Source organism: Salvelinus fontinalis, chromosome 27, assembly GCF_029448725.1.
Source record: "Salvelinus fontinalis isolate EN_2023a chromosome 27, ASM2944872v1, whole genome shotgun sequence".
Lineage (NCBI taxonomy): Eukaryota > Metazoa > Chordata > Actinopteri > Salmoniformes > Salmonidae > Salvelinus > Salvelinus fontinalis.
Genome location: NC_074691.1, coordinates 28,436,714 through 28,462,052, shown reverse-complemented (window position 1 = coordinate 28,462,052; position 25,339 = coordinate 28,436,714). Strand labels below are relative to the sequence as shown.

At 45.2% G+C, this 25,339-nt stretch overlaps 1 protein-coding gene across 9 annotated transcripts in view; it reads right to left on the bottom strand.

Annotated features, from left to right (window-relative positions):
• Window positions 1-25,339, bottom strand: part of LOC129825391 (serine/threonine-protein kinase MRCK alpha-like) — a 135,377-nt gene that overhangs the window by 14,759 nt on the left and 95,279 nt on the right. For 5 of the 9 annotated variants that reach the window (XM_055885473.1, XM_055885469.1, XM_055885468.1 and 2 more), the window contains 18 exons: window positions 23,937-24,088; window positions 23,608-23,699; window positions 23,349-23,425; window positions 13,012-13,050; window positions 10,509-10,619; window positions 10,313-10,396; window positions 9,918-10,023; window positions 9,512-9,648; window positions 9,049-9,188; window positions 8,841-8,922; window positions 8,442-8,661; window positions 8,147-8,209; window positions 6,807-7,060; window positions 6,250-6,589; window positions 3,897-3,994; window positions 3,713-3,797; window positions 3,417-3,540; window positions 51-168 (listed from right to left, as the gene is read on the bottom strand). In XM_055885473.1, the coding sequence (XP_055741448.1) occupies window positions 51-168; window positions 3,417-3,540; window positions 3,713-3,797; window positions 3,897-3,994; window positions 6,250-6,589; window positions 6,807-7,060; window positions 8,147-8,209; window positions 8,442-8,661; window positions 8,841-8,922; window positions 9,049-9,188; window positions 9,512-9,648; window positions 9,918-10,023; window positions 10,313-10,396; window positions 10,509-10,619; window positions 13,012-13,050; window positions 23,349-23,425; window positions 23,608-23,699; window positions 23,937-24,088 (2,322 nt within the window). The remainder of the gene's footprint in view (window positions 1-50; window positions 169-3,416; window positions 3,541-3,712; window positions 3,798-3,896; window positions 3,995-6,249; window positions 6,590-6,806; window positions 7,061-8,146; window positions 8,210-8,441; window positions 8,662-8,840; window positions 8,923-9,048; window positions 9,189-9,511; window positions 9,649-9,917; window positions 10,024-10,312; window positions 10,397-10,508; window positions 10,620-13,011; window positions 13,051-23,348; window positions 23,426-23,607; window positions 23,700-23,936; window positions 24,089-25,339) is intronic. The other 4 variants (XM_055885467.1, XM_055885471.1, XM_055885474.1 and 1 more) reach the window with 2 other exon arrangements.

Here is a 25,339-nt window from a genome sequence, read left to right as displayed (position 1 = left end):
AGGATCTGGTATAGACTAAAACAGACTGATATGGACTGTAGTGGTCTTACCATGGGCAGGTCTTTGAGGATCTGGATGCCGTCCCCAGGTCCCATGTGGGCCACGTGGTTGAAGTTGATGGGGTTGGAGATCAGCTTGTTCCTCATCTCTGGGTCTCTCAGCATCTCCCTATACAAGGGACACACACACAGATCAGCTCCCTGAATGCCCCTGTGGAGAGTGAAGGAGAAGCGTCTATAGTGTACTACGTAGGGTGTAGTAGTGTACATCCTCTGCTGCTGTCTCTCATTCTCTGAGTCTCTGAATAAGAAGCATCTATAGTGTGTACTATGTAGTGTGTACTATGCAGTGTCTACTATGTAGTGTGCAGTGTGTACTATGTAGTGTTTACTATAGTGCATTCAGAAAATATTCAGACACCCTTGACTTTTTCCACATTCTGTTACGTTACAGTCTTATTCTAAAATGGATGAAATAGTTTTCCCCTCCTCTCATCAATCTACACACAATACCCCATAATGACAAAACAAAAACAGGTTTTTAGACACACAAAAAAATAATGAAATATCACATTTGCATAAGTATTCAGACCCTTTACTCAGAACTTCGTTGAAGCACCCTTGGCAGCGATTACAACCTCGAGTCTTCTTGGGTATGACTCACACCTGTATTTGGGGAGTTTCTCACATTCCTCTCTGCAAATACTTTCAAGCTCTGTCATGTTGGATGGGGAGCGTTGCTGCACAGCTATTTTCAGATCTCTCCAGAGATATTCGATCGGGTTCAGGCTCTGGCTGGGCCACTCAAGGACATTCAGAGACTTGTCACAAAGCCATTCCTGCATTGTCTTGGCTGTGTGCTTAGGGTCGTTGTCCTGTTGGAAGGTGAACCTTCACCCCAGTCTGAGGTCCCCAGCTCTGGAGCAGGTTTTCATCAAGAATTTTACTGTACTTTGCTCCGTTCGTCTTTCCCTCGATCCTGACTAGTCTTTCAGTCCCTGCCGCTGAAAAACACCCCCACAGCATGATGCTGCCACCACCATGCTTCACCATAGGCATGGTGCCAGGTTTCTTCCAGATGTGACGCTTTGCATTCAGGCCAAAGAGTTCAATCTTGGTTTCATCAGACCAGAGAATCTTTGTTTCTCATGGTCTGAGAGTCTTTAAATCAAATGATATTTGTCACCTACACATGGTTAGCAGATGTTAATGCGAGTGTAGCGAAATGCTTGTGCTTCTAGTTCCGACAATGCAGTAATATCCAACGAGTAATCTAACCTAACAATTTCACAACAATTACCTTATACACACAAGTGTAAAGGAATGGATAAGAATATGTACATAAAAAAATCTATGAATGAGTGATGGTATAGAACGGCATAGGCAAGATGCAGTAGATGGTATAGAGTACAGGATATACATATGAGATGAGTAATGTAGGGTATGTAAACATTATATGAAGTGGCATTGTTTAAAGTGGCTAGTGATACATTTATTAAATATTTCCATTATTAAAGTGGCTGGAGTTGAGTCAGTATGTTGGCAGCAGCCACTCGATGTTAGTGATGGCTATTTAACAGGCTGATGGCCTTGAGATTGAAAAACAGCTTCTGTCTCTCGGTCCCTGCTTTGATGCACCTGTACTGACCTCGCCTTCTGGATGATAGCGGGGTGAACAGGCAGTGGCTCGGTGGTTGTTGTCCTTGATGATCTTTTTGGCCTTCCATTGACATCGGGTGGTGTAGGTGTCCTGGAGGGCAGGTAGTTTGCCCCCGGTGATGTGTTGTTCAGACCTCACTACCCTCTGGAGAGCCTTACGGTTATGGGCGGAGCAGTTGCCGTACCAGGCAGTGATACAGCCCGACAGGATGCTCTCGATTGTGCATCTGTAAAAGTTTGTGAGTGTTTTTGGTGACAAGCCACATTTCTTCAGCCTCCTGAGGTTGAAGAGGTGCTGCTGCGTGATGTGTACGCCGAGGAACTTAAAACTTTCCACCTTCTCCACTACTGTCCCGTCGATGTGGATACGGGGCTGCTCCCTCTGCTGTTTCCTGAAGTCCACAATCATCTCCTATGTTTTGTTGACGTTGAGTGTGAGGTTATTTTCCTGACACCACACTCCGAGGGCCCTCACCTCCTCCCTGTAGGCCGTCTCGTTGTTGTTGGTAATCAAGCCTACCACTGTAGTGTCGTCTGCAAACTTGATGATTGAGTTGGAGGCGTGCATGGCCACGCAGTCGTGGGTGAACAGGGAGTACAGGAGAGGGCTCAGAACGCACCCTTGTGTGGCCCCAGTGTTGAGGATCAGCGGGGTGGAGATGTTGCTCCCTACCCTCACCACCTGGGGGCGGCCCGTCAGGAAGTCCAGGACCTAGTTGCACAGGGCAGGGTTGTGACCCAGGGTCTTGAGCTTGATGACGGGTTTGGAGGGTACTATGGTGTTAAATGCTGAGCTGTAGTTGATGAGCAGCATTCTCACATAGGTATTCCTGTTGTCCAGATGGGTTAGGGCAGTGTGAAGTGTGATTGCGATTGCGTCATCTGTGGACCTATTGGAGTGGGTCTAGGGTGTCAGGTAGGGTGGAGGTGATATGGTCCTTGACTAGTCTCTCAAAGCACTCCGGGGCGGTAGTCATTTAGCTCAGTTACCTTGTTTAGTCTGTCTTGGCGCAAGACCTCCTGGTCCGCGACGGGGCTGGTTTTCCTTTTATAGTCCGTGATTGACTGTAGACCCTGCCACATACCTCTCGTGTCTGAGCCGTTGAATTGCGACTCTACTTTGTCTCTATACTGACGCTTAGCTTGTTTGATTGCCTTGCAGAGGGAATAGCTACACTGTAGTCGGTCATGTTTCCGGTCACCTTGCCCTGATTAAAAGCAGTGGTTCGCGCTTTCAGTTTTGCGCGAATGCTGCCATCAATCCACGGTTTCTGGTTTGGGAATGTTTTAATAGACGCTGTGGGTACGACGTCGCCGATGCACTTGCTAGTAAACCCGCTCACCGAATCAGCGTATTCATCAATGTTGTTGTTCGCCGCAATGCGGAACATATCCCAGTCCTCGTGATCGAAGCAATCTTGAAGCGTGGAATCCGATTGGTGGGACCAGCGTTGAACAGACCTGAACGTGGGAGCTTCCTGTTTTAGTTTCTGTCTATAGGCTGGAAGCAACAAAATGGAGTCGTGGTCAGCTTTTCCGAAACGAGGGCGGGGGAGGGCCTTATATGCGTTGCGGAAGTTTTGCCAGCCCTGGTTGCGCAATCGATATGCTGATAGAATTTAGGGAGCCTTGTTTTCAGATTAGCCTTGCTAAAATCCCCAGCTACAATAAATGCAGCCATCAGGATATGTGGTTTCCAGTTTAAATAGAGTCAAATGAAGTTCGTTCAGGGCCATACATATGTAGTATGTAGTGTACCTCCTCTGCTGCATCCTCTCCTCCTCAGGGACTCTGAAGGAGAAGTGTCTCTTGTTGTTCATGCTGCGAACCATCTGCTTCCTGCTGTTGTCTGACGTCTCAGGAACCACCAACTCGTCACCCTCTGGAATATTAACAACATGGACCCCGTCAAAAACAACAGCAAAAAAATCACGACAATCCTATTGTGGAATAAGACCATTAGAATGAGAATTACACTCAGAATAACAATCATTGAGATGTGTACCTCTCCTAACTGACCTGCAGTCTAGATGCCTATCCTGTGTGTCACTGACCTGCTGTCTTGTTTCTGAAGTAGATGAGCCTCACAGTCTCAAGACCCAGGAGGTTCAGGGATCCATCAGGGTTCAGAGGTCGCACCTTCAGGAAGATACAACGGGGTCAAAGGTTAAACCTACCATGCACACACACCAATTCGACTAACGGTCCTCCGCTACATCTGCAGTCCTATACTCTCACCTTCTTCAATGGTATGGTCTGAATCCACTCCATGGTGTTGACATCAAAAACATCCACAGCATTCTCACTGTACACTGACAGGTAGGGGGCGTTGTAACCTGGTGAGGAGAAAGAAGGCCAACGTCAGCTTCAGGCTTAAAGCTACACTACCATTCAAAAGTTTGGGGTCACTTAGAAATGTCCTCGTTTTCCATGAAAACATCCATGAAATGAGTTGCAAAATGAATAGGAAATATAGTCAAGACGTTGACAAGGTTATAAATAATGATTTTTAATTGAAATAATAGTGTCCTTCAAACTTTGCTTTCCTCAAAGAATCCTCAATTTGCAGCAATTACAGCCTTGCAGACCTTTGGCATTCTAGTTGTCAATTTGTTGAGGTAATCTGAAGAGATTTCACCCCATGCTTCCTGAAACACCTCCGACAAGTTGGATTGGCTTGATGGGCACTTCTTACATACCATACAGTCAAGCTGCTCCCACAACAGCTCAATAGGGTTGAGATCCGGTGACTGTGCTGGCCACTCCATTACAGACAGAATACCAGCTGACTGCTTCTTACCTAAATAGTTCTTGCATAGTTTGGAGCTGTGCTTTGGGTCATTGTCCTGTTGTAGGAGGAAATTGGTTCCAATTAAGCGCCGTCCACAGGGTATAGCATGGCGTTGCAAAATGGAGTGATAGCCTTCCTTCTTCAAGATCCCTTTTACCCTGTACAAATCTCCCATTTTACCACCACCAGACCATCACATTGCCTCCACCATGCTTGACAGAGGGAGTCAAGCACCCCTCCAGCATCTTCTCATTTGTTCTGCGTCTCACCAATGTTCTTCTTTGTGATCTGAACACCTCAAACTGAAATCATCTGTCCATAACACTTTTTTCCAATCTTCCTCTGTCCAGTGTCTGTGTTCTTTTGCCCATCTTAATCTTCTATTTTTATTGGCCCGTCTGAGATATGCCTTTTTCTTTGCCAGCATCCCTGAGTCGCCTCTTCACTGTTGACGTTGAGACTGGTGTTTTGTGGGTACTATCTAATGAAGCTGCCTGTTGAGGACTTGCGAGGCGTCTGTTTCTCAAACTAGACACTAATGTAGTTGTCCTCTTGCTCAGTTGTGCACTGGGGCCTCCCACTCCTCTTTCTATTCTGGTTAGGGCCAGTTTGCGCTGTTCTATGACGGGAGTAGTACACAGCATTGTACGAGATCTTCAGTTTCTTGGCAATTTCTCGCATGGAATAGCCTTAATTTCTCAGAACAAGAATAGACTGACGAGTTTCAGAATAAAGGTCTTTGTTTCTGGCTATTTTGAGCCTGTAATCGAACCCACAAATGCTGATGCTCCAGATACTCAACTAGTCTAAAGAAGGACAGTTTTATTGCTTCTTTAAATCAGCACAATAGTTTTCAGCTGTGCTAACATAATTGCAAAAGGGTTTTCTGATGATCAATTTGCCTTTTAAAATGATAAACTTGGATTAGCTAACACAATGTACCATTGGAAATCAGGAGTGATGGTTGCTGATAATGAGCCTCTGTAAGCCTATGTAGATATTCCATTAAAAATCAGCTGTATTGTTAACAATGTCTACACTGTATTTCTGATCAACTTGATGTTGTTTTAAATAGACAAAAAAATTGCTTTTCTTTCAAAAACAAGGACATTTCTAAGTGACCCCAAACTTTTGAACGGTAGTGTGCATTCTGGGATTGGTTTTTCAGCAAAACGGCAGACCCCAGGGTGCTTTGGGATGGAGCAAGGGAATTGTAACCCCTCACAAATTCACTGACAGACACCCTAGAAGCAAGGACTGACAGTCCATCATATCCACACCATAGTTTTCAACATATTCAGAGGCAATATGCATTGTTTGATTTTGTTCCTGTTGTTTGTAAACAGTGGAGAAATAAAACCTTATATAAAACCCTTGGTTTATGAAAAGGTTAAAGGGCAACTCCACCACTTTTCAACCTCATTTTGATTATCTCCAGCACAAACCCAGTATCAACATAGTTACAAAGTTCTACCCGATTACATCATCAAAAGTTGAAACATTTGAAAAAGTGATTTTCAAACGCTATGAAATGTGCGGTGAGGTGGTGAGCAAGACAATACCTTCCCTTGACCTAGAAACTCGGTTTTGAATATCAACGTTTTTTCAATCTTTTAATCCTACCCTGTGATGTCAGAGAAGCATTTTTTAGGACCTTTCTTTCTTCTTCTCTTTTTAACCACAGATCAGAAAAACGCTCTGTTTCACACATGAAGACACTGGTATGGTGCTAGATAGTGAATATGAGGTTGAAAGTGGCAGAATTGGGCTTTAACACAGTTGTGCTGGTTCAGAACTTACAGGCGGAGTTGGGCACGGCGGGCCACATCAACTCCTGCTGGCGCGAGCGGCGGCCCTGCGAGTCCACGTAGACCCCTATGGCTGAGAAGCAGAGCAGCAGTTCCTTGGAGGAGATCTCCACGGCACAGAGCGCGTCCAGGGCCTGCTGGGATATGAAGGCTAGGGTGTGGTCCTCGGGGTGCAACAGGCTGACCGGGGCACAGTCCCCGTGGATGCTGTAGCGTGTGAAGCCAGCCTGGTAGCCCACACACAGCCGCTCGCTCAGGAGACCCATCCACTGGACAGGACCTGGGGTTTGGAGCTCCTGCAGCCGGCGGTGACGTGCCTTGCTCTTGTTCACCTGGGAGACACAGAACCATCATGTTGTGATTTTGGGAGTAAATTTTTTAATATTTTTAGGCTTAATCGACCCTTCATAATCCCATAAATAGAGCCTATATATTTGTTTAAAATATATTTTATGAGCAAAGTTATATTACATAATTTGTAACACACGAAAGAGTAAAACGGCTTGTAAAAGTCCCAACAACCCCATCCTTCCTGCACACACCACCCACCTCGTAACAGATGACCTGTCTCTTCATGGCCACACACAGACAGGTGAAGGAGTTGTTTCGGACTGAGCCGGACACCAGTGCCGTGCAGCCCTTGGTCTCGGCCAGCTTGTAGGAGTCCATCTCCCGTCCGTCCAGCGCGGCCATGGGGAAGAGACGGACGTGACGGTTACGGCCGGAGATGACCGCTAGGAGCTGCTCCTGGGGGACCAGGTCAATGTGGTGGACCTTCTTATTGTCCCCAACACGGATGATCTCTGTTAGGTCAGGAGGTGAGAGGAGAGGAGAGAGGAGGGAGGGAACGAGGACGGGGAAAAAGGAGGGTGGAGAGAAGGGGAAAAGAGGAGGGTGGAGAGGGGAGGGAGACAGTCAGGAGGGGGAGAGAAGGGGAAAAGAGGAGGGGGAGAAGGGAGGGAGACAGTCAGGAGGGGGAGAGAAGGGGAAAAGAGGAGGGGGAGAGGAGAGGGAGACAGTCAGGAGGGGAGAGAGAAGGGGAAAAGAGGAGGGGGAGAGGAGAGGGAGAGAGGGGGAAGAGAGGAGGGAGAGAGTCAGGAGGTGGGAGAGAAGGGGAAGAGAGGAGAGGGGAGGCAGAGAGAGTTGTCAAAAACTTCTCCACTGTGATAGCTAACATGTGGTGAGAATTCAACTGCATAATGGGTGAAGTGCATCACCATCTCCAGGTGGGTACTAAAGTCTCACCATCTCCAGGTGGGTACTAAAGTCTCACCATCTCCAGGTGGGTACTAAAGTCTCACCATCTCCAGGCGGGTCCTAAAGTCTCACCATCTCCAGGCGGGTACTAAAGTCTCACCATCTCCAGGCGGGTACTAAAGTCTCACCATCTCCAGGCGGGTCCTAAAGTCTCACCATCTCCAGGCGGGTCCTAAAGTCTCACCATCTCCAGGTGGGTCCTAAAGTCTCACCATCTCCAGGTGGGTCCTAAAGTCTCACCATCTCCAGGTGGGTACTAAAGTCTCACCATCTCCAGGCGGGTACTAAAGTCTCACCATCTCCAGGTGGGTCCTAAAGTCTCACCATCTCCAGGTGGGTCCTAAAGTCTCACCATCTCCAGGCGGGTACTAAAGTCTCACCATCTCCAGGCGGGTACTATAGTCTCACCATCTCCAGGTGGGTCCTAAAGTCTCACCATCTCCAGGTGGGTACTAAAGTCTCACCATCTCCAGGTGGGTACTAAAGTCTCACCATTTCCAGGTGGGTCCTAAAGTCTCACCATCTCCAGGTGGGTACTAAAGTCTCACCATCTCCAGGTGGGTACTAAAGTCTCACCATCTCCAGGCAGGTACTAAAGTCTCACCATCTCCAGGCAGGTACTAAAGTCTTACCATCTTTGGTGACATGGATGACATAAAGGCCTTCCTCGTTGCCCAAGGCAACACGCTCGTGATCTGAAGAGAAAACAACAAGAGGACATTTGATTCAGAGTCTACTGCACAGCCGAAGGTGCATCTATACTGCAGTCATTAGAACCATGGTAATGACAGAGGGAGACTGCAGCTCAACATGTAATGGCTCTACACTACAAACTAAAGTCAGATAGAGTTTTGTTCATGTTCCTATATTGACTGCAGTACTACATGGCCAAAATAAAGAGGCTGTGTGTGTGTGTTCTCCACCAACCTATAATAGCGGCAGACTGCGTGGTCTTGATGAGCGGTAGCGTGCTGTCGTAGGCCTCTTTGGGCACGTAGACGAAGCGCTCCTTCAGCTTGTTCTTCTTGAGGATGCGCTGCAGCTCGTTGAGAAGCCCCACCCACTTGTTCCTCTCGTGGTCGCTGTCGGCCAGGATCAGGATGGAAGGCTTGTGACTGGAGGAGGGGGAGAGCTGGGATGCCGTCACCTGGAGGGGTAAGAGGTCAGAGGTTCTAAGAGAGGAGACAGCTTTCAGGCCTCCCACAACAAAAGCAGAAGTATTGTTCAAATCGGAGAAATCTGAAGACTGTGGAACAAGGTGGGGGAGTAATCCCTGAGTAAACGTATGAATGTATAAATGCATGTATTCATGAATAAAAGGCTAACCCTGAATATACATGGGATGTCCTTGCGACTGGCGTGAATGACGTCCGACGCCAGAACAGAGCTGACTGAAAACTCCTCATCCCTGGAAAACAAAAAAGGAGAGAGAGTGAACTAAAGAACTAAACCCAGAGGTAATTCTAATAAGCAGCCATCTCTCTCCCATCAATGGGAGTTGTAGTTCAGACAGCGCTCAGGTTGTAGTCCTTACCTCATGTCTATGACCTGACTGACGACCACACTGGGCGTTGTGGTCTTGGCCTCTCCCAGCTCGTACAGGAACAGCTTGAAATCACAGACCACGGCCACCGCCCGCTGCCAACCCCTCTTCACCCCGGTGGGCTTGGGCACCTGGGAACACACACAGGGACAGACAAACACTTTAGTCTCCCACATAGACCCAACCCTTTTTTTGGGGAGCTATTGGTTGTGCAGGTTTTTTTTCCATCCCAGTACTACAGACATATTTTATTACACACACACACTGTTAACAAGCAAACCTCACAAACACACACAGGTCAGCCCCTGATAGAGACGCTATACATACAAGGTAAGATAGACGTTTTTAAATGTTCACTTTAATTCACATGTAGGGAGTTATTCCAGCAGGAAATTTCAACCAAAAGTTGTTGAAAGAGTGCATAAACAAAAACAATATTCTGTGTCTTACGTACTCTGACGTGTCCTTCGTAGGCGGTGCCAATACCCCTCTGAGGGTCGATGCCCAGCGGCCCCCTGGTCTGGTCGTGTGGCACGGGGCACACCGCTGGAGCCTTGTCAGCACACGTCACGTGGCACGAGAAGTTACACACTACAGGACCAGACAGGAGAGAATGAGGGGTTTTATCCATGTATAGCCACATCAAGCATTAAAAGAGAATGTACTGCCACCTCGGTCTTGTCCCACTTCCCTCTTCCTGCTTCCATCCTAGCATCCTGCCTTCCATTTCATTTAGTTTTCCTTCACTCCCTTTTCTCAAATCCCAGTCTTCCTCCCTTTATCCCCCTCTCTCCTATCTGTCTTCCTCCTTCTCTTCTCCTCCTCCCCACGTTTATCACTCCCCTTATCCCCTGTTCTACCTTCACAGGTGCAGCCCTGGCGAATGAGTCCCACCATCAGAGAGGTGCACTGGTTACACTTGGTGGGAGCACTGAAGGACTTCACCACAAACTGGTGGGCTTTGGGCTGCAGGTGACAAACAGAGGCGAACAGACGGCCGGTCAAATCACATAGGACAAATACAGAAAGATTGTGTGCACACACACACACACACACACACACACACACACACACACACACACACACACACACACACACACACACACACACACACACATTAAAGTGACATTTTATTTAAGTACAGAAACTGTAAGCCTTTTAATCTTAGCTTGGTCTTCGTCAGGTCCATGGGATTGACATTACAAAGTATTGACTGTGGTTAAAACTGTAGAACAAGAAGGATGTAAGGTCTTACCTTGGGTGATGAGCGGCCGATACTACCATAGCCTCCTGGTCGCATGGTGGGGGTCTGGACTGTGCGTGGGGGGTGGTCTATCAACTGGAGTGTGGGAGAAGAGAGATAGATTTGAGTACAGAAAAATATATACCTTGTATTTAATATATGGCCGGGAAACCAGCGTAGTGGTCAAAGTTCAGAGGTTAGCGTTCACCTCAATAGGCTCTACGTCGCTGGCCATGGAGGGCGACCGTGAGCGAGACTTTTTGGAGTCCTCATCCCTGGATGGGGTGTTGGAGGGAGTGAAGTTATCCACAGAGTCCACCTGGAGAAAAGAGAGGTAGAAAGAAAGAATAAAAGGAGTTACAGGACATGGAAGACAGGGGCTGCATTTCAAACTCAGACACCCTCCTCCACTTACCCTCGCCTTGTGCCCTTGGGGGAAAGCCCCGCGGCCATATTTATCGTCGGTCCAAATGATTAGCCAAGCAAGGGAAGTTTGCAACGTAAGCCACTCAGCCCTCGTTTTTAATGGGGTTTGCAAGTGTACAATTATGTTCACTTCGGGGCCCCATAATTCAATTTGCGACGATTGTACATCCGCTAAGAAAAGTCCGCCAAAACATAAAACCTCAATGTCAATATGGAATCAACATACAAGTGTAAGTAAAAACGAATGTAAATAAGTTAGAAATGGTGCTATTAATGCACATGATGGCACAAACACGTCTCGTAAAAGTAAGGATGTTTTTGTTTGGTTATCTTTTGGAAATTGTAGAAATAAAACATTTTCCTTCTTCAGAAGTTCCAGCTAGGCAGGCTAACGTTAGTTAGCTAATTAATTTTCTAGCTATCATACAGTAAGCGTATATTAATAATAATATAGTTAATATAAGTAGACATGCAATCATAATTGACTGTAGCTCATATAAAGCACCCACAAGCTACCGGTGGCTGAAAACACAATTGTCGTGGGACAAACGAGTGACGAATTTCCAGGCAAGGGTGGTCCATTTAAAATGAATTCCTTCCTCCCTGTAAACTCGTCAGACGTCATGATACGTAATCAGAAGTGTCCACTTAATTTGAGGTCTGAGGGGAGAGGGTGTGTCTGTTAAGTGTTTGGAATGCAGCCATGGTGTTCGGGAGTTGGTAGAAAGTAAGGAAACCAAGAGGGACCAAAAAGCACCATCCATGCTTAGAGGGAAAAGCAAGAAATCCATTGAACCAGGTAGATGCACAGTATTAAAAAGGCATAGTAGAAAGGCATTGTGGTCATAGTAGATATAGGACTGACCATCCCATTGGTCAATGGTCATTAGGAAGCCTGGAGGTTGGACCACAAACCCATGAACCATGCACAGAACACGAGCGCTACACATAACCCATTGACCATGCACAGGACACGAGCGCTACACAACCCATTGACCATGCACAGAAAACGAGCGCTACACATAACCCATTGACCATGCACAGAACACGAGCGCTACACATAACCCATTGACCATGCACAGGACACGAGCGCTACACATAACCCATTGACCATGCACAGGACACGAGCGCTACACATAACCCATTGACCATGCACAGGACACGAGCGCTACACATAACCCATTGACCATGCACAGAACACGAGAGCTACACATAACCCATGCACAGGATACGAGCGCTACACATAACCCATTGACCATGCACAGAACACGAGAGCTACACATAACCCATGCACAGGATACGAGCGCTACACATAACCCATTGACCATGCACAGGACACGAGCGCTACACATAACCCATTGACCATGCACAGAACACGAGCGCTACACATAACCCATTGACCATGCACAGAACACGAGCGCTACACATAACCCATTGACTATACACAGGACACGAGCGCTACACATAACCCATTGACCATGCACAGGACACGAGCGCTACACATAACCCATTGACCATGCACAGAACACGAGCGCTACACATAACCCATTGACCATGCACAGAACACGAGCGCTACACAACCCATTGACCATGCACAGAACACGAGCGCTACACATAACCCATTGACCATGCACAGAACACGAGCGCTACACATAACCCATTGACCATACACAGGACACGAGCGCTACACATAACCCATTGACCATGCACAGGACACGAGCGCTACACATAACCCATTGACCATGCACAGGACACGAGCGCTACACATAACCCATTGACCATGCACAGGACACGAGCGCTACACATAACCCATTGACCATGCACAGGACACGAGCGCTACACATAACCCATTGACCATGCACAGGACACGAGCGCTACACATAACCCATTGACCATGCACAGAACACGAGCGCTACACATAACCCATTGACCATACACAGAACACGAGCGCTACACATAACCCATGAACCATGCTGACCGTACCACGAGAGAGAACAGCACCACCATACACCATGTTTTGGTTTGGGGAAATCTTGGAGGACAACATATAGGCTAGGCTACTGTAGCTAATTGGAGGACTACAGTGCAGGCCAGTGCAGTAACAGGCTCCTTACAAGGAAGCATTTGATATAACTTATTTGAAAGTCCAAGGTTGCTTTTCCCCCATGCACACAATCAACACAAAACAGACAATGTGTTCCCATTCATGCAAAAGACCGGATTGAGATTCAGAGGATGATTGGGCACAGACAAAATAACAAGCACAGAGCTGCTGCTCAGCTTACACGTCTGCCTTTGCTAGTTGGCCCAACTGATGGAGAGCGCTTCAGTGGGGGGAGAGAGAGACAGAGAGGGATGGAGAAATGGAGAGATGTAAACATTAAATAGGCTACCATTCCTTTTTTGTGTCCTATCTATTTGTTGAAGATGTCCACATTGCACTGAAGGACTGGGTTGGGAAATCTCTGGCAACGTCCCAAAATGCCATCCTCTTGCCTACACAGCGCACGATTTTTCACCAGAGCCCCAGTGCACTGTGGGGAATAGGGTGCTGTTTTGGGACGTAGACTCTAGGTCTAATCTGGGAACTCGTGATGGTACTACCGTGTGGAAGGGAAGCTCGCTACAGGGTATTAAACAGAGGTATGTTCTGTAGTGTCTGGACTCAAAGTCAAGTAGCCATGTATGACTTTAAAGAATGTCCGTATAGTGAATGTCTACATGGAACTCTATTCTACATCAAGTAACTGACCCAAGCAGTAGAATCAGATTTAAAAAAAATACAAATAAAAATGCACCTTATGGAACAGCGAGGACTGTGAAGAGTCACACACACAGGTACAAACACACTATACACATGTAGACCTGGAATGTGTGTTGTAGTAGAGTAGGGGCCGAAGTGCACACATTTAATGAATTGTGAAATCTGTTGTAAAATGTATTTTAATGAGAATTTTTTTTTATATTAGAAAGTATATTACTGCCATCATTTCTGCTGGACCCCAGGAAGAGTAGCTGCTGTCTTAGCAGGAACTAATGGGGATCCTTAATAAATACAATACAAAATGGAAGGAATCCTATCAGTCTACAAAATTATTTTAAAGTCGAATTGACAGCGTTTTAGCAACATGAAATCTTATTAAAATATGTTCATATACAGTGCCTTCAGAAAGTATTCACACCCCATTACTTTTAACACATTTAGTTGTGTTATAGCGTGAATTCAAAATGTACACACAATTAGGGCTGTGGCGGTTATGCAAAAGACAGCCGGTGTCACGGTAACTGACAGTTAATTATCATAAACATGTTTAGTATCTCCAGGCCTCCAAGCAAGCGGAATACAAGCCGCTGATGACGCCTTTGGAACATCTACATGGAAAAAAAGTAGAATAAATCAATTGAACAAACACCATCACTATAAATCCATTATTTATTTTAGTCAGGTCTAAAGAAACATTATGATATGAAGAAAATGTATTTCAGAAGAACAGAATGAGTTGCTCTACTGTATGTTATCTGGCTATGCGCCATGCCATAGGCTGTAGGCTAGTTAATTAGCTGACAAGATATGCTTATAAGTACCATGCCATTATTTTATATGATTTTATAGTAAGAAGAATATAATTGAACATCCATAATGACCATGTTTTACACTCAGTTTGAACTTGCTGTTGAACTTCTTTTTTCAAATTGATCAATCACAGTGAGGTGAGTTTTAAAAGCATGATAATGTTTTGATGAAAAGTATTTGATGTGATTTTCTATTGCATTTGTATTGCTGTCAGAGTGGTTAGAGGGACAATAGAGCCCTGAGTATCAGGCCATTAGTACCTGACGGTCGTTAGCAAGTTCGGTACTACTAAAGTATGTCCAAAGTACATGAAATTACCGTCACTCAAAGGTCACGTGGAATTTTACTGCGGTCATGACTGCCGGTGTGGCGGTAATACGGTCACCGCAACAGCCCCAAACACACACACACAATACCCCATAATGTCAAACTGGAATTTTGTTTGGAGAACATTTTTTTAATTAATAAAACTTTTAAAGCTGAAATGTCTTGAGTCAACAAGTATTCAGCCTCTTTGTTATGGCAAGCCTAGATAAGTTCAGGAGTAAAAATGTGCTTAACAAATCGCATAATAAGTTGCATGGACTCATTCCGTCTTCAATAATAGTGGTTACAGTTGCAAAGGGTAGACACTTTCCGATACATTTCCTGACATTTACCAGAAATGTTCCATGGGAAGTTAAGCCCTGGAATTTTGCTTAAATTCATCAAAGAAGTTAGCTTATAACAGTGAACCTTTTTTTGTGAGATACACATAAGGCAATTCCAGGTCTTGTGGTATATTTTGGTTAAACTATCCCCAATTCATTGGAATTGCAACCCTCTGCATGCACAGTGCATTCTTCCATCACATATACAGCTGATTCTCAAGATCTTGCACAGGAATGAGATGAAATTGAGCCCACACTACTACACTGTCTGAGCCAAGGACTACATGCTTTCTGGTAAGTTTTGATTACAATAATGGGTGGGGTGAATATATTTTATGACATACATGATTTGTTGTTAACTAGTAAATAGTAGCCTAAAGCAAAGTGTGTTTAAATCATTTCTAACTTAATTTCTGCTAGTTAGTTTTTGCTACCATGTGGGTTTTTAGCTTGCTTGAGCCTGCTAACTGAGTGTTAATTCACCTGTTAACACACGTTTCATTTTAAAACATGTATCTTGCAAAGGAGTTGTTTAATCTAACTGCTTAACTATTTATCTGTACATGGAATTGTATTTGTTGTTTTTTTACTCATTTTTTTCTAATCTTTACAGGAAAATGCCAAGGGCACTATCGGATGTGTGGAGACATTTCACTGCAGCTAATGTAGAAGGAAAAGCTGTGTACATTTGCAAATACTGTGCCAAATCATGTGTGAAGAATGCAACAATGATGCAGAATCATCTGGCCATGTGCATAAAGTTCCCTCAGCGCTCACAACAAGCAACCTCTGACAAAAGTCCCTCTACCTCTATTCGAGGTGAAAATGATGAATCAGACAACTTCTCGATAGCAACAGCTCATGGTCCTCCTGGAATCAGAAGTTTTTTTGACTTAATGGAGGAACAGAGAAATGCTGATGAATGTCTTGCTCGAGCTGTGTATGCAACTTGTTCACCTCTGATCCTCACAGGCAATGTGTATTGGAAGAGATTTTTGAATATTCTTCGCCCAGCATACACCCCCCCAACCAGACATGCTTTATCTACTCATTTGCTGGATGCAGAGATCAACAGAGTTCAAGTGAAGGTCAAGCAAATCATAGAGAAAGCAGACTATTGCAATCATCTCTGATGGGTGGTCGAATGTTTGTGGGCAAAGAATAATTAACTACATCATCTCCACCCCTCAACCAGTATTCTTCAAGAGCACAGACACAAGGGACAACAGACACACCGGTCTCTACATTGCAGATGAGCTGAAGGCAGTCATCAATGACCTTGTACCACAGAAGGTATTTGCACTGGTGACAGACAATGCTGTGAACATGAAGTCTGTTTGGTCTAAAGTGGAGGAGTCCTACCCTCATATCACACCCACTGGCTGTGCTGCTCATGCATTGAATCTGCTCCTCAAGGATATCTTGGCACTGAAAACAATGGATACACTCTACAAGAGAGCCAAGGAAATGGTTAGGTATGTGAAGGGTCATCACGTTATAGTAGCAATCTGCCTCACCAAGCAAAATGAGAAGAATAAGAGCACCACATTGAAGCTGCCCAGCAACACCCGTTGGGGTGGTGTTGTCATCATGTTTGACAGTCTCCTGGAGGGGAAGGAGTCTCTCCAAGAAATTGCCATTTCACAGTCTGCCGATATGGACAGCCCCATCAAGAGGATCCTACTGGATGATGTATTTTGGGAGAGAGTGGTAAGCAGCCTGAAACTCCTGAAACCTATAGCAGTAGCCATTGCACAGATTGAGGGAGACAATGCCATCCTGTCTGATGTTTAGACTCCACTTGCAGATGTAAGAGAAGAAATCCGTACTGCCCTGCCCACTTCACTGTTGCTCCAATCAGAGGAAACTGCAGTTCTGAAATACAACAAAAAGCGTGAAGACTTCTCCCTGAAGCCCACACACGCCGCAGCGTACATGTTTGACCCCAAGTATGCTGGCAAGAGCATCCTGTCTGGTGCAGAGATCAACAACGCCTACCGTGTCTCGCCACCTTGGCCTGGTTGAGGGCAAGGTTCTTGGCAGTCTGGCGAAGTACACTTCCAAGCAAGGGTTTTGGGATGGAGATGCAATATGGCAGTCGTGCCAACATATCTCATCGGCCACCTGGTGGAAGGGACTTTGTGGATCTGAGGCTCTTTCCCCTGTTGCCTCCATCATCCTCCAAATCCCACAAACATCAGCCGCCTCAGAGCGCAACTGGTCCTTGTTTGGGAACACACACACCAAAGCACGCAACAGGCTGACCAATACAAGGGTTGAAAAATTGGTGGCCATCCGTGCAAATTTGAGGCTTTTTAAGCCTGATAACGAGCCATCCTCAAGGTTGGAAAGTGACAGTGAAGATGAGGCCTCAGAGTCTGATGTCCAAGAGGTGAACATTGAGTAGGTCCAGGGAGAAGACATGGAAGCCTGAGAGGAAGACAACCAAAGCTTTAGTTTCTAGACTATCATTTTACAGATGTATGTTGAAAACGTTTTTGGGAGATGTGATGGATCATTGGGGATCATTCAATATTCCCTTTCTTTTGTTGTTCAGTGAAATCGGCCCATGTGAAGAGTCAACTCATTTAATTAAAATACATTTCGTAACTAAATAATTGAAAATTATTTTAAAAACTATGTCTACATATGAACTAATGATGGCACCGGAGGGCAGGGCTGCCGGCTTATCGGCTCTCAACCAATCATGCTATTTTGTTTGTTTTTTCGCGTTGTTCGTAACTTGTTTTGTACATAATGTTGCTGCTACCGTCTCTTATGACCGAAAAGAGCTTCTGGACATCAGAACTGGGATTATTCACCTCAAATTGGACGTGGAGTTCTTCTTCAATGAGTCAGACGTGCAGGATATACTGCAGACACCAAACCAGGAGAAGGAAACTGAGAATGAGGCAAAAGATCAGGGTGCCTTGCGAGGATCAGGTGACAAGTGGCTAATCTGCCCTTGACTTCCGTTCTGCTAGCTAACGTTCAATCGCTGGAAAATAAATAGGACGAACTGAAAGCACGTATATACTAACAACGGGACATTGAAAACTGTAAAATGTTATTTTTCACCGTGTCGTGGCTGAACGACAACGTCAAGAACATACAGCTGGCGGGTTATACACTCAATCGGCAAACAGAACAGCAGCCTCTTGTAAGACACGAGCCGGGGGCTTATGCATTTATGTAAACAACAGCTGGTGCACGATATCTAAGGAAGTCTCAAAGTCTTGCTCGCCTGAGGTAGAGTATCTCTTGATAAGCTGTAGACCACACTATCTACCAAGAGACTTTTCATCTGTATTTTTCGTAGCAGTCTACGTACCACCACAGAGTGAAGTTGGCACTAAAACTGCACTAAATGAGCTGTATTCTGCAATAAGCAAACAGGAAAACGCTCATCCAGAGGCGGCGCTCCTAGTGGCCGGTGACTTTAATGCAGGGAAACTTAAATCAGTTTTACCGAATTTCTATCAGCATGTTAAATGTGCATCCAGAGGGAAAAAAATTATAGACCACCTTTACTCCACACACAGAGACACCACAGAGACACGTACAAAGCTCTCCCTCGCCCTCCATTTGGCAAATCTGACCATAACTCTATCCTCCTGATTCCTGCTTACAAGCTAAAATTCAAGCAGGAAGCACCAGTGACTCGGTCAATAAAGAAGTGGTCAGATGAAGCAGATGCTAAACTACAGGACTGTTTTGCTAGCACAGACTGGTATATGTTCCGTGATTCTTCCGATGGCATTGAGGAGTACACCATATCAGTTACTGACTTTATCAATAAGTGCATAGAGGACGTCGTCCCCACAGTGACTGTACGTACATACCCCAACCAGAAGCCATGGTTTACAGGCAACACTCGCACTGAGCTGAAGGATAGAGCTGCCGCTTTCTAACGCTATGCCCTCCAATGAACCATCAAACAGGCAAAGCATCAATACAGGACTAAGATCGAATCGTACTACACCGGCTCCGACGCTCATCAGATGTGGTAAGGCTTGCAAACTATTACAGACTACAAAGTGAAGCACAGTCGGGAGCTGCCCAGTGACACGAGCCTACCAGGCGAGCTAAATAACTTCTATGCTCGCTTCGAGGCAAGTAACACTGAAACATGCATGAGAGCATCAGCTGTTACGGATGACAGTGTGATCACGCTCTCCGCAGCCGATGTGAGTAAGATCTTTAAACAGTTCAACATTTACAAGGTTGCTGGGCCAGACAGATTACCAGGAAGTGCACCCCGAGCATGCGCTGACCAACTGGCAAGTGTCTTCACTGACATTTTCAACCTCTCCCTGTCTGAGTCTGTAATACCAACATGTTTCAAGCAGACCACCATAGTCCCTGTGCCTAAGAACACTAAGGTAACCTGCCTAATTGACTACCGACCCGTAGCACTCACGTCTGTAGCCATGAAATGCTTTGAAATGATGGTCATGACTCACATCAACACCATTATGCCAGAAACCCTAGACCCACTCCAATTGACATACCGCACCAACAGATCCATAGATGATGCAATCTCTATTGCACTCCACACTGCCCTTTCACACCTGGACAAAATGAACAACTATGTGAGAATGCTATTCATTGACTACAGCTCAGCGTTCATCACCATAGTACCCTCAAAGCTCATCACTAAGCTAAGGACCCTGGGACTAAATACCTCTCTCGGCAACTGGATCCTAGACTTCCTGATGGGCCGCCCCCAGGTGGTATGGGTAGGTAACACATCCCCCACGCTGATTCTCAACACGGGGGCCCCCGTAGGTTAAGTCCTGAGATTACAGACTAGTACTAAAACACTTGAAGTAGGCATTCTAGAGTTAAGTCAACAAGTTACTATATCATTGTCCCCTCCTGTACTCCCTGTTCACTCATGACTGCACGGCCAGGCACAGCTCCAACACCATCATTAAGTTTGCTGATGACACAACAGTGGTAGGCCTGATCACCAACAACAATGAGACAGCCTATAGGGAGGAGGTCATAGGCCTGACCGTGTGGTGCAAGGAGAACAACCTCTCCCTCAACGTGATCAAGACAAAGGAGATGATTGTGGACTACAGGAAAAGGAGGACCGAGCACGCCCCCATTCTCATCGACGGGGCTGTAGTGGAGCAGGTTGAGAGCTTCAAGTTCCTTGGCGTCCACATCACCAACAAACTAACATGGTCCAAGCACACTATGACAGTCGTGAAGAGGGCACGACAAAACCTATTCCAACCTCAGGAGACTGAAAAGATTTGGCATGGGTCCTCTGATCCTCAAAAGGTTCTACAGCTGCGCCATCGAGAGCATCCTGACGGGTTGCATCACTGCCTGGTATGGCAACTACTCGGCCTCCGACCGCAAGGCACTACAGAGTGTAGTGTAGTACATCACCGGGGCCAAGCTTACTACCATCCAGGACCTCTATACCAGGCGGTGTCAGAGGAAGGCCCTAAAAATTGTCAAAGACTCCAGCCACCCTAGTCATAGACCGTTCTCTCTGCTACATCACGGCAATCAGTACCAGAGCACTAAGTAGAGGTACTAGAGGCTTCTAAACAGCTTCTACCCCCAAGCCACAAGACTCCTGAACAGCTAATCAAATAGCTACCCAGACTATTTGTACCCCCCACACATATGCTGCTGCAACTCTCTGCTATTATCTATTTATAGACACTTTAACAACCCTACCTGCATGTACATAATTACCTCAATACCGGTGCCCCCGCACCATCGACTCTGTACCGGTACCCCTTGTATATAACCCTGCTATTGTTATTTACTGCTGCTCTTTAATTATTTGTTTTTCTTATATCTTACTTTTCTTTTTGGTATTTTCTTAAAACTGCATTGTTGGTTAAGGGCTTGTAAGTAAGCATTTCACTAAGGTCTACACCTGTTCTATTCGGCGCATGTGACATATCAAGTTTGATTTGATAAGGTAAAAGTTTTATGTTTCTGTCTCCATATGATACGGTAAATATACAAGGCCAGATATACACTGGAGTTGCTTACCAAGATGACATTGAATGTTGCTGAGTGGCCAAGTTACAGTTTTGACTTAAATCTTGAAAATCTAAGGCAAGACTTGAAAATGGCTGTCTAGCAATGATCAACAAACAACTTGACAGAGCTTGAAGAATAAACCAAATAATAATGTGCAAATACATACAATCCAGGTTTGCAAAGCTCTTAGAGACTTACCCATAAAGACTCACAGCTGTAATCACTTCTACAAAGTATGGACTCAAGAGTGTGAATACTTATGTAAATAAAACATTTCTGTATTTAATTTTCAATACATTGTGGAATATGTGGAATAAGTCAAGGGGTATGAATAATTGAATTTAAATTTTCGTTTTCTCTGACATGCGACAACTTGAAAATTACCATATCTAAGTGTTCATACCATCATAGAATGTTTTGGAACGACATAGAGTAAGGTATTTGTGAAAATTCTATAGCAATATAGAGGGGGAAAGCAGCCGTGCTCTTTGACAATCAATAGACAATGCAGTAAATAAAACCTAACAAACATCTGTCTTGCCCAGGACCGGACTCTACACAGACCGGTGCGCAATAGCCAATCAGAGCTACAGTAGGCCTATATGCAAATAAGCCATTTGTCACAAGGGCCTGCCATCATTCACTTTGACTGTGTGTTTAAAGGCTGTAGCAACAGCATGCCATTAGATCTTTAGGCAGCATTTGCCAAAAAGCCACAAATACCACAGGAGTTCTGTTACATTTGGGAACTTTACAGTCAAACAAGCATGACAAGGTTGGCTCGCTCTCCCTCAGTTGCCTATGCACATCAACAAGATCAACAACTAATGTTAGACAGAACCAGATGAGCTCAAATCTAATGAGGGAATAGTAGATAAACCCTCTCAAACTTCTTCACCAAAATTGCACTGATAAACAATGGGGAAAGAGTAGCTGGCTTGCCCTTCTGCAGCTTGCCTGCTTGTCCCAACCCACTTGTAATAATTGAATGGGAATTTGCCTGCTTCCCTGCCTATTTGATCGATGCCAAATATATTTGATTGACAACTAAGAGATATGCTAACTGTGGATAACAATCATTCAAGTTCAGAATCGCTAGCTAGCAAAGTGATTCACATTTCTTACTAGCTAACCAAATGACACCTAGAACTCTAGCTGTAGCCACAGACAAAGATATGAGGGGAAAAAGTCGGTCACTCACCCACTCACCCAATGACATATCATCCTCCCAGAAGCTAGCTAACGTTAGGCTGCATGTTTTAAGCTTGCTAAATAAATTGCTACATAAATAGATAAGCTAGCCTATTAGCCACGTTGTGATCATTGCCCTTGCTAGTTTCATTGTATTAACATTCTCAGCCTTGGTTACACCCGTCCGTTTTTGTTAAAAATATTTTGTCTTTAAAACTGAATCCCGAATGGCTGGAGGCAGCAAATAATGTACCAGGCAAGCTGAGATTTAGAACCTGATAGCAATATTTGTTGGACTACCAAGAAATGTATTGCTGAATTACCTTACATTGATCATGCATTGAACTGTATCCATATATTCTGCCAACTATGCCTTACTCTCCAGTTAAATAAATAAAAACTCTACGTCATGGAATGTTGAGTCAAATAGAACCTACTTTTAAAACCTCTTATAAAGTTGGTTTTGTAGCATAAACTGGGAACTTGATCTTTTTGACTGATATATCATAATATGATATCGGTTTGTTTCATATATGACACGGTGTCAGTTCCACTTTAAGTCTTAGCTAAAAGCCAAGGAGCCCAAACCCTCACTCAATGGCTACGTCACAATTATCCACCCTTTTCCTGAAGTGTGCACTTGCACACCTTCTCAAATGATGCTCACAGACACGCACACAGACGGACACAGAGGGGTATGGGTCACGAACTCACACAAACACTGGATCAAATGACATCACCACTCTTTACGAGGCAGCTAGTTAGCTTATAGTCTATCTAAAGTCTAAAGCTTCACACACACACACACACACACACACACACACACACACACACACACACACACACACACACACACACACACACACACACGTCGCCCACTGCCCAACAGAACCTTACGTCTTCCCAAAACTCAATTAAAGAGGATGAGGATGAGGAGAAAGAGTCCTGATGTAGCAGAACATGGAAGCATGGAGAAGCAAATTAAAACAAGATGTGAAATATTCATACATATGAAAATAAATCAATAAAAGAAAATGAATGTTCTGAACAAAATCAATGTTGTTTTTTAAGTGAAGGAAGGAACAGCCACTCACAAAAAAATGTATACAAATAAGGTTGATTAAAGAATGAATCTAATATTTAAATGATTCAGAGACAATGGAATTCAGAACAGATTATTTAGGTTACTTACATCGAACTGGTCCAGGGCTGAGGTGGGGGCGTTGAGGAAGGCAAGGAAAGAGTTCTGGGAGTCCTGGTGTTTCACACCTACAGAAGAAAACCACACCAGACAACCATCACATCAGCATGCTGTACGGTGAAGTGGCTTTAGCACAGAGAAATTGGAGAACTGTGGCGCTCTCCCGGCTTCCGCTCTAAGGTTGTCACTCAAATAGAATACATGGAGTGGAGAGGAGTAACACAGGTCAGAGGTGATGTTCCAGTCTCACCTCTACGCAGGCGGAACTCCTCTGTATCCTTCTTCAGCCTCTCCATCTCAGCCAGCAGGTCCTGGTTCTTAGTCTCCGACTCCTGCAGTTTACTGAGGAGAGAGGAGGATGGAGGAACAAGAGAATGTCAACAAGGTCAAATCAGATCATGCAAGCGTAACAGAGCAATGGTGGTTCAGCCTTTGACAGATTGCAATGTACTGCACTTTAATGTGCCTGGCATTCCATGTTCCCTTTGCAAAAATAAAGATTCAGTGTATTCTCAGTGTAGTTCTCAGACTAAGTAAGAGCTTAAAAGTAGAAGTAAGTAAGAGCAGCAGTGGACGCACCACTCAGTGGAGATGTTGGAGGCCTTGACTTTGTTCAGTTCATCTTGGATGGCCTGCTTGGCTCTGATCTCAGCGTCCAGTGCAGACTGCAGCTCCAGACGGGCCGACATGTCCAGCTTAGCAAACCTCCGCACCTTCCACGGCATGTCCTGCTGTAGGGGGAAGGGAGAGAGCGAGAGAGAGCGCGAGACAGAGGTAAAGAAAGAAAGGAAAGTTCAATGCAGATGTGAGGTGTGTGTGTGTGTGTGTGTGTGTGTGTGTGTGTGTGTGTGTGTGTGTGTGTTTGTGTAGTGCGTTCGTAAAGTATTCAGACCCCTTGACTTTTTCCACATTTTGTTACGTTACAGCCTTATTCAAAATAAAAATCCTTATCAATCTACATATAATGATAGACATTTTTGCAAATGTATTAAAAATAAAAAACTGAAATATCTTATTTACGTAAGCATTCAGACCCTTTACAATGAGACTCGAAATTGAACTCAGGTGCATCCTGTTTCCATTGATCTTGATTGGAGTCCACCTGTGGTAAGTTCAATTGATTGGACATGATTTGGAAAGGCACACACCTGTCTATATAAGGCCCCACAGTTGACAGTGCATGTCAGAGCAAAAACCAAGCCATGAGGTCAAAGGAATTGTCCGTAGAGCTCAAAGACAGGATCTGGATAATGGTTGAAGGTCCCCAAAAACACAGTGGCCTCAAGAATTCTTAAATGGAAGAAGTTTGGAACTACCAAGACTCTTCCGAGAGCCACCCAACCAAACTGAGCAATCGGAGGAGAAGGGCCTTGGTCAGGGAGGTGACCAAGAACCCAAAGGTCACTCTGACAGAGCTCCAGAGTTACTCTGTGGAGATGGGAGAAACTTCCAGAAGGACAACCATCTTTGCAGCCCTCCACCAATCAGGCCTTTATGGTAGAATGGCCAGACGTAAGCCATTCCTCAGTAAAAGGCACATGGAGTTTACCAAAAATGCACCTAAAGACTCTCAGACCACGAGAAACAAGATTCTCTGGTATGATGACACCAAGATTGAAATCTTTGGCCTGAATGCCAAGCGTCACCTCTGTAGGAAACCAGGCACCATCCCTTCGGTGAAGCATGGTGGGGGCAGCATCATGCTGTGGGGATGTTTTCAGCGGCAGGGTCGAGGCAAAGATGAACGGAGCAAAGTACAGAGAGATTCTTGATGAAAACCTGATCCAGAGTGCTCAGGACCTCTGACTGGGGCGAAGGTTCACCTTCCAACAGGACAACGACCCTAAGCACACAGCCAAGACAACGCAGGAGTGGCTTCGTGACAAGTCTCTGAATGTCCTTGAGTGGCCCAGCCAGAGCCTGGACTTGAACCCAATCTAACATCTTTGGAGACATGAAAATAGCTGTCCAGCAACGCTCCC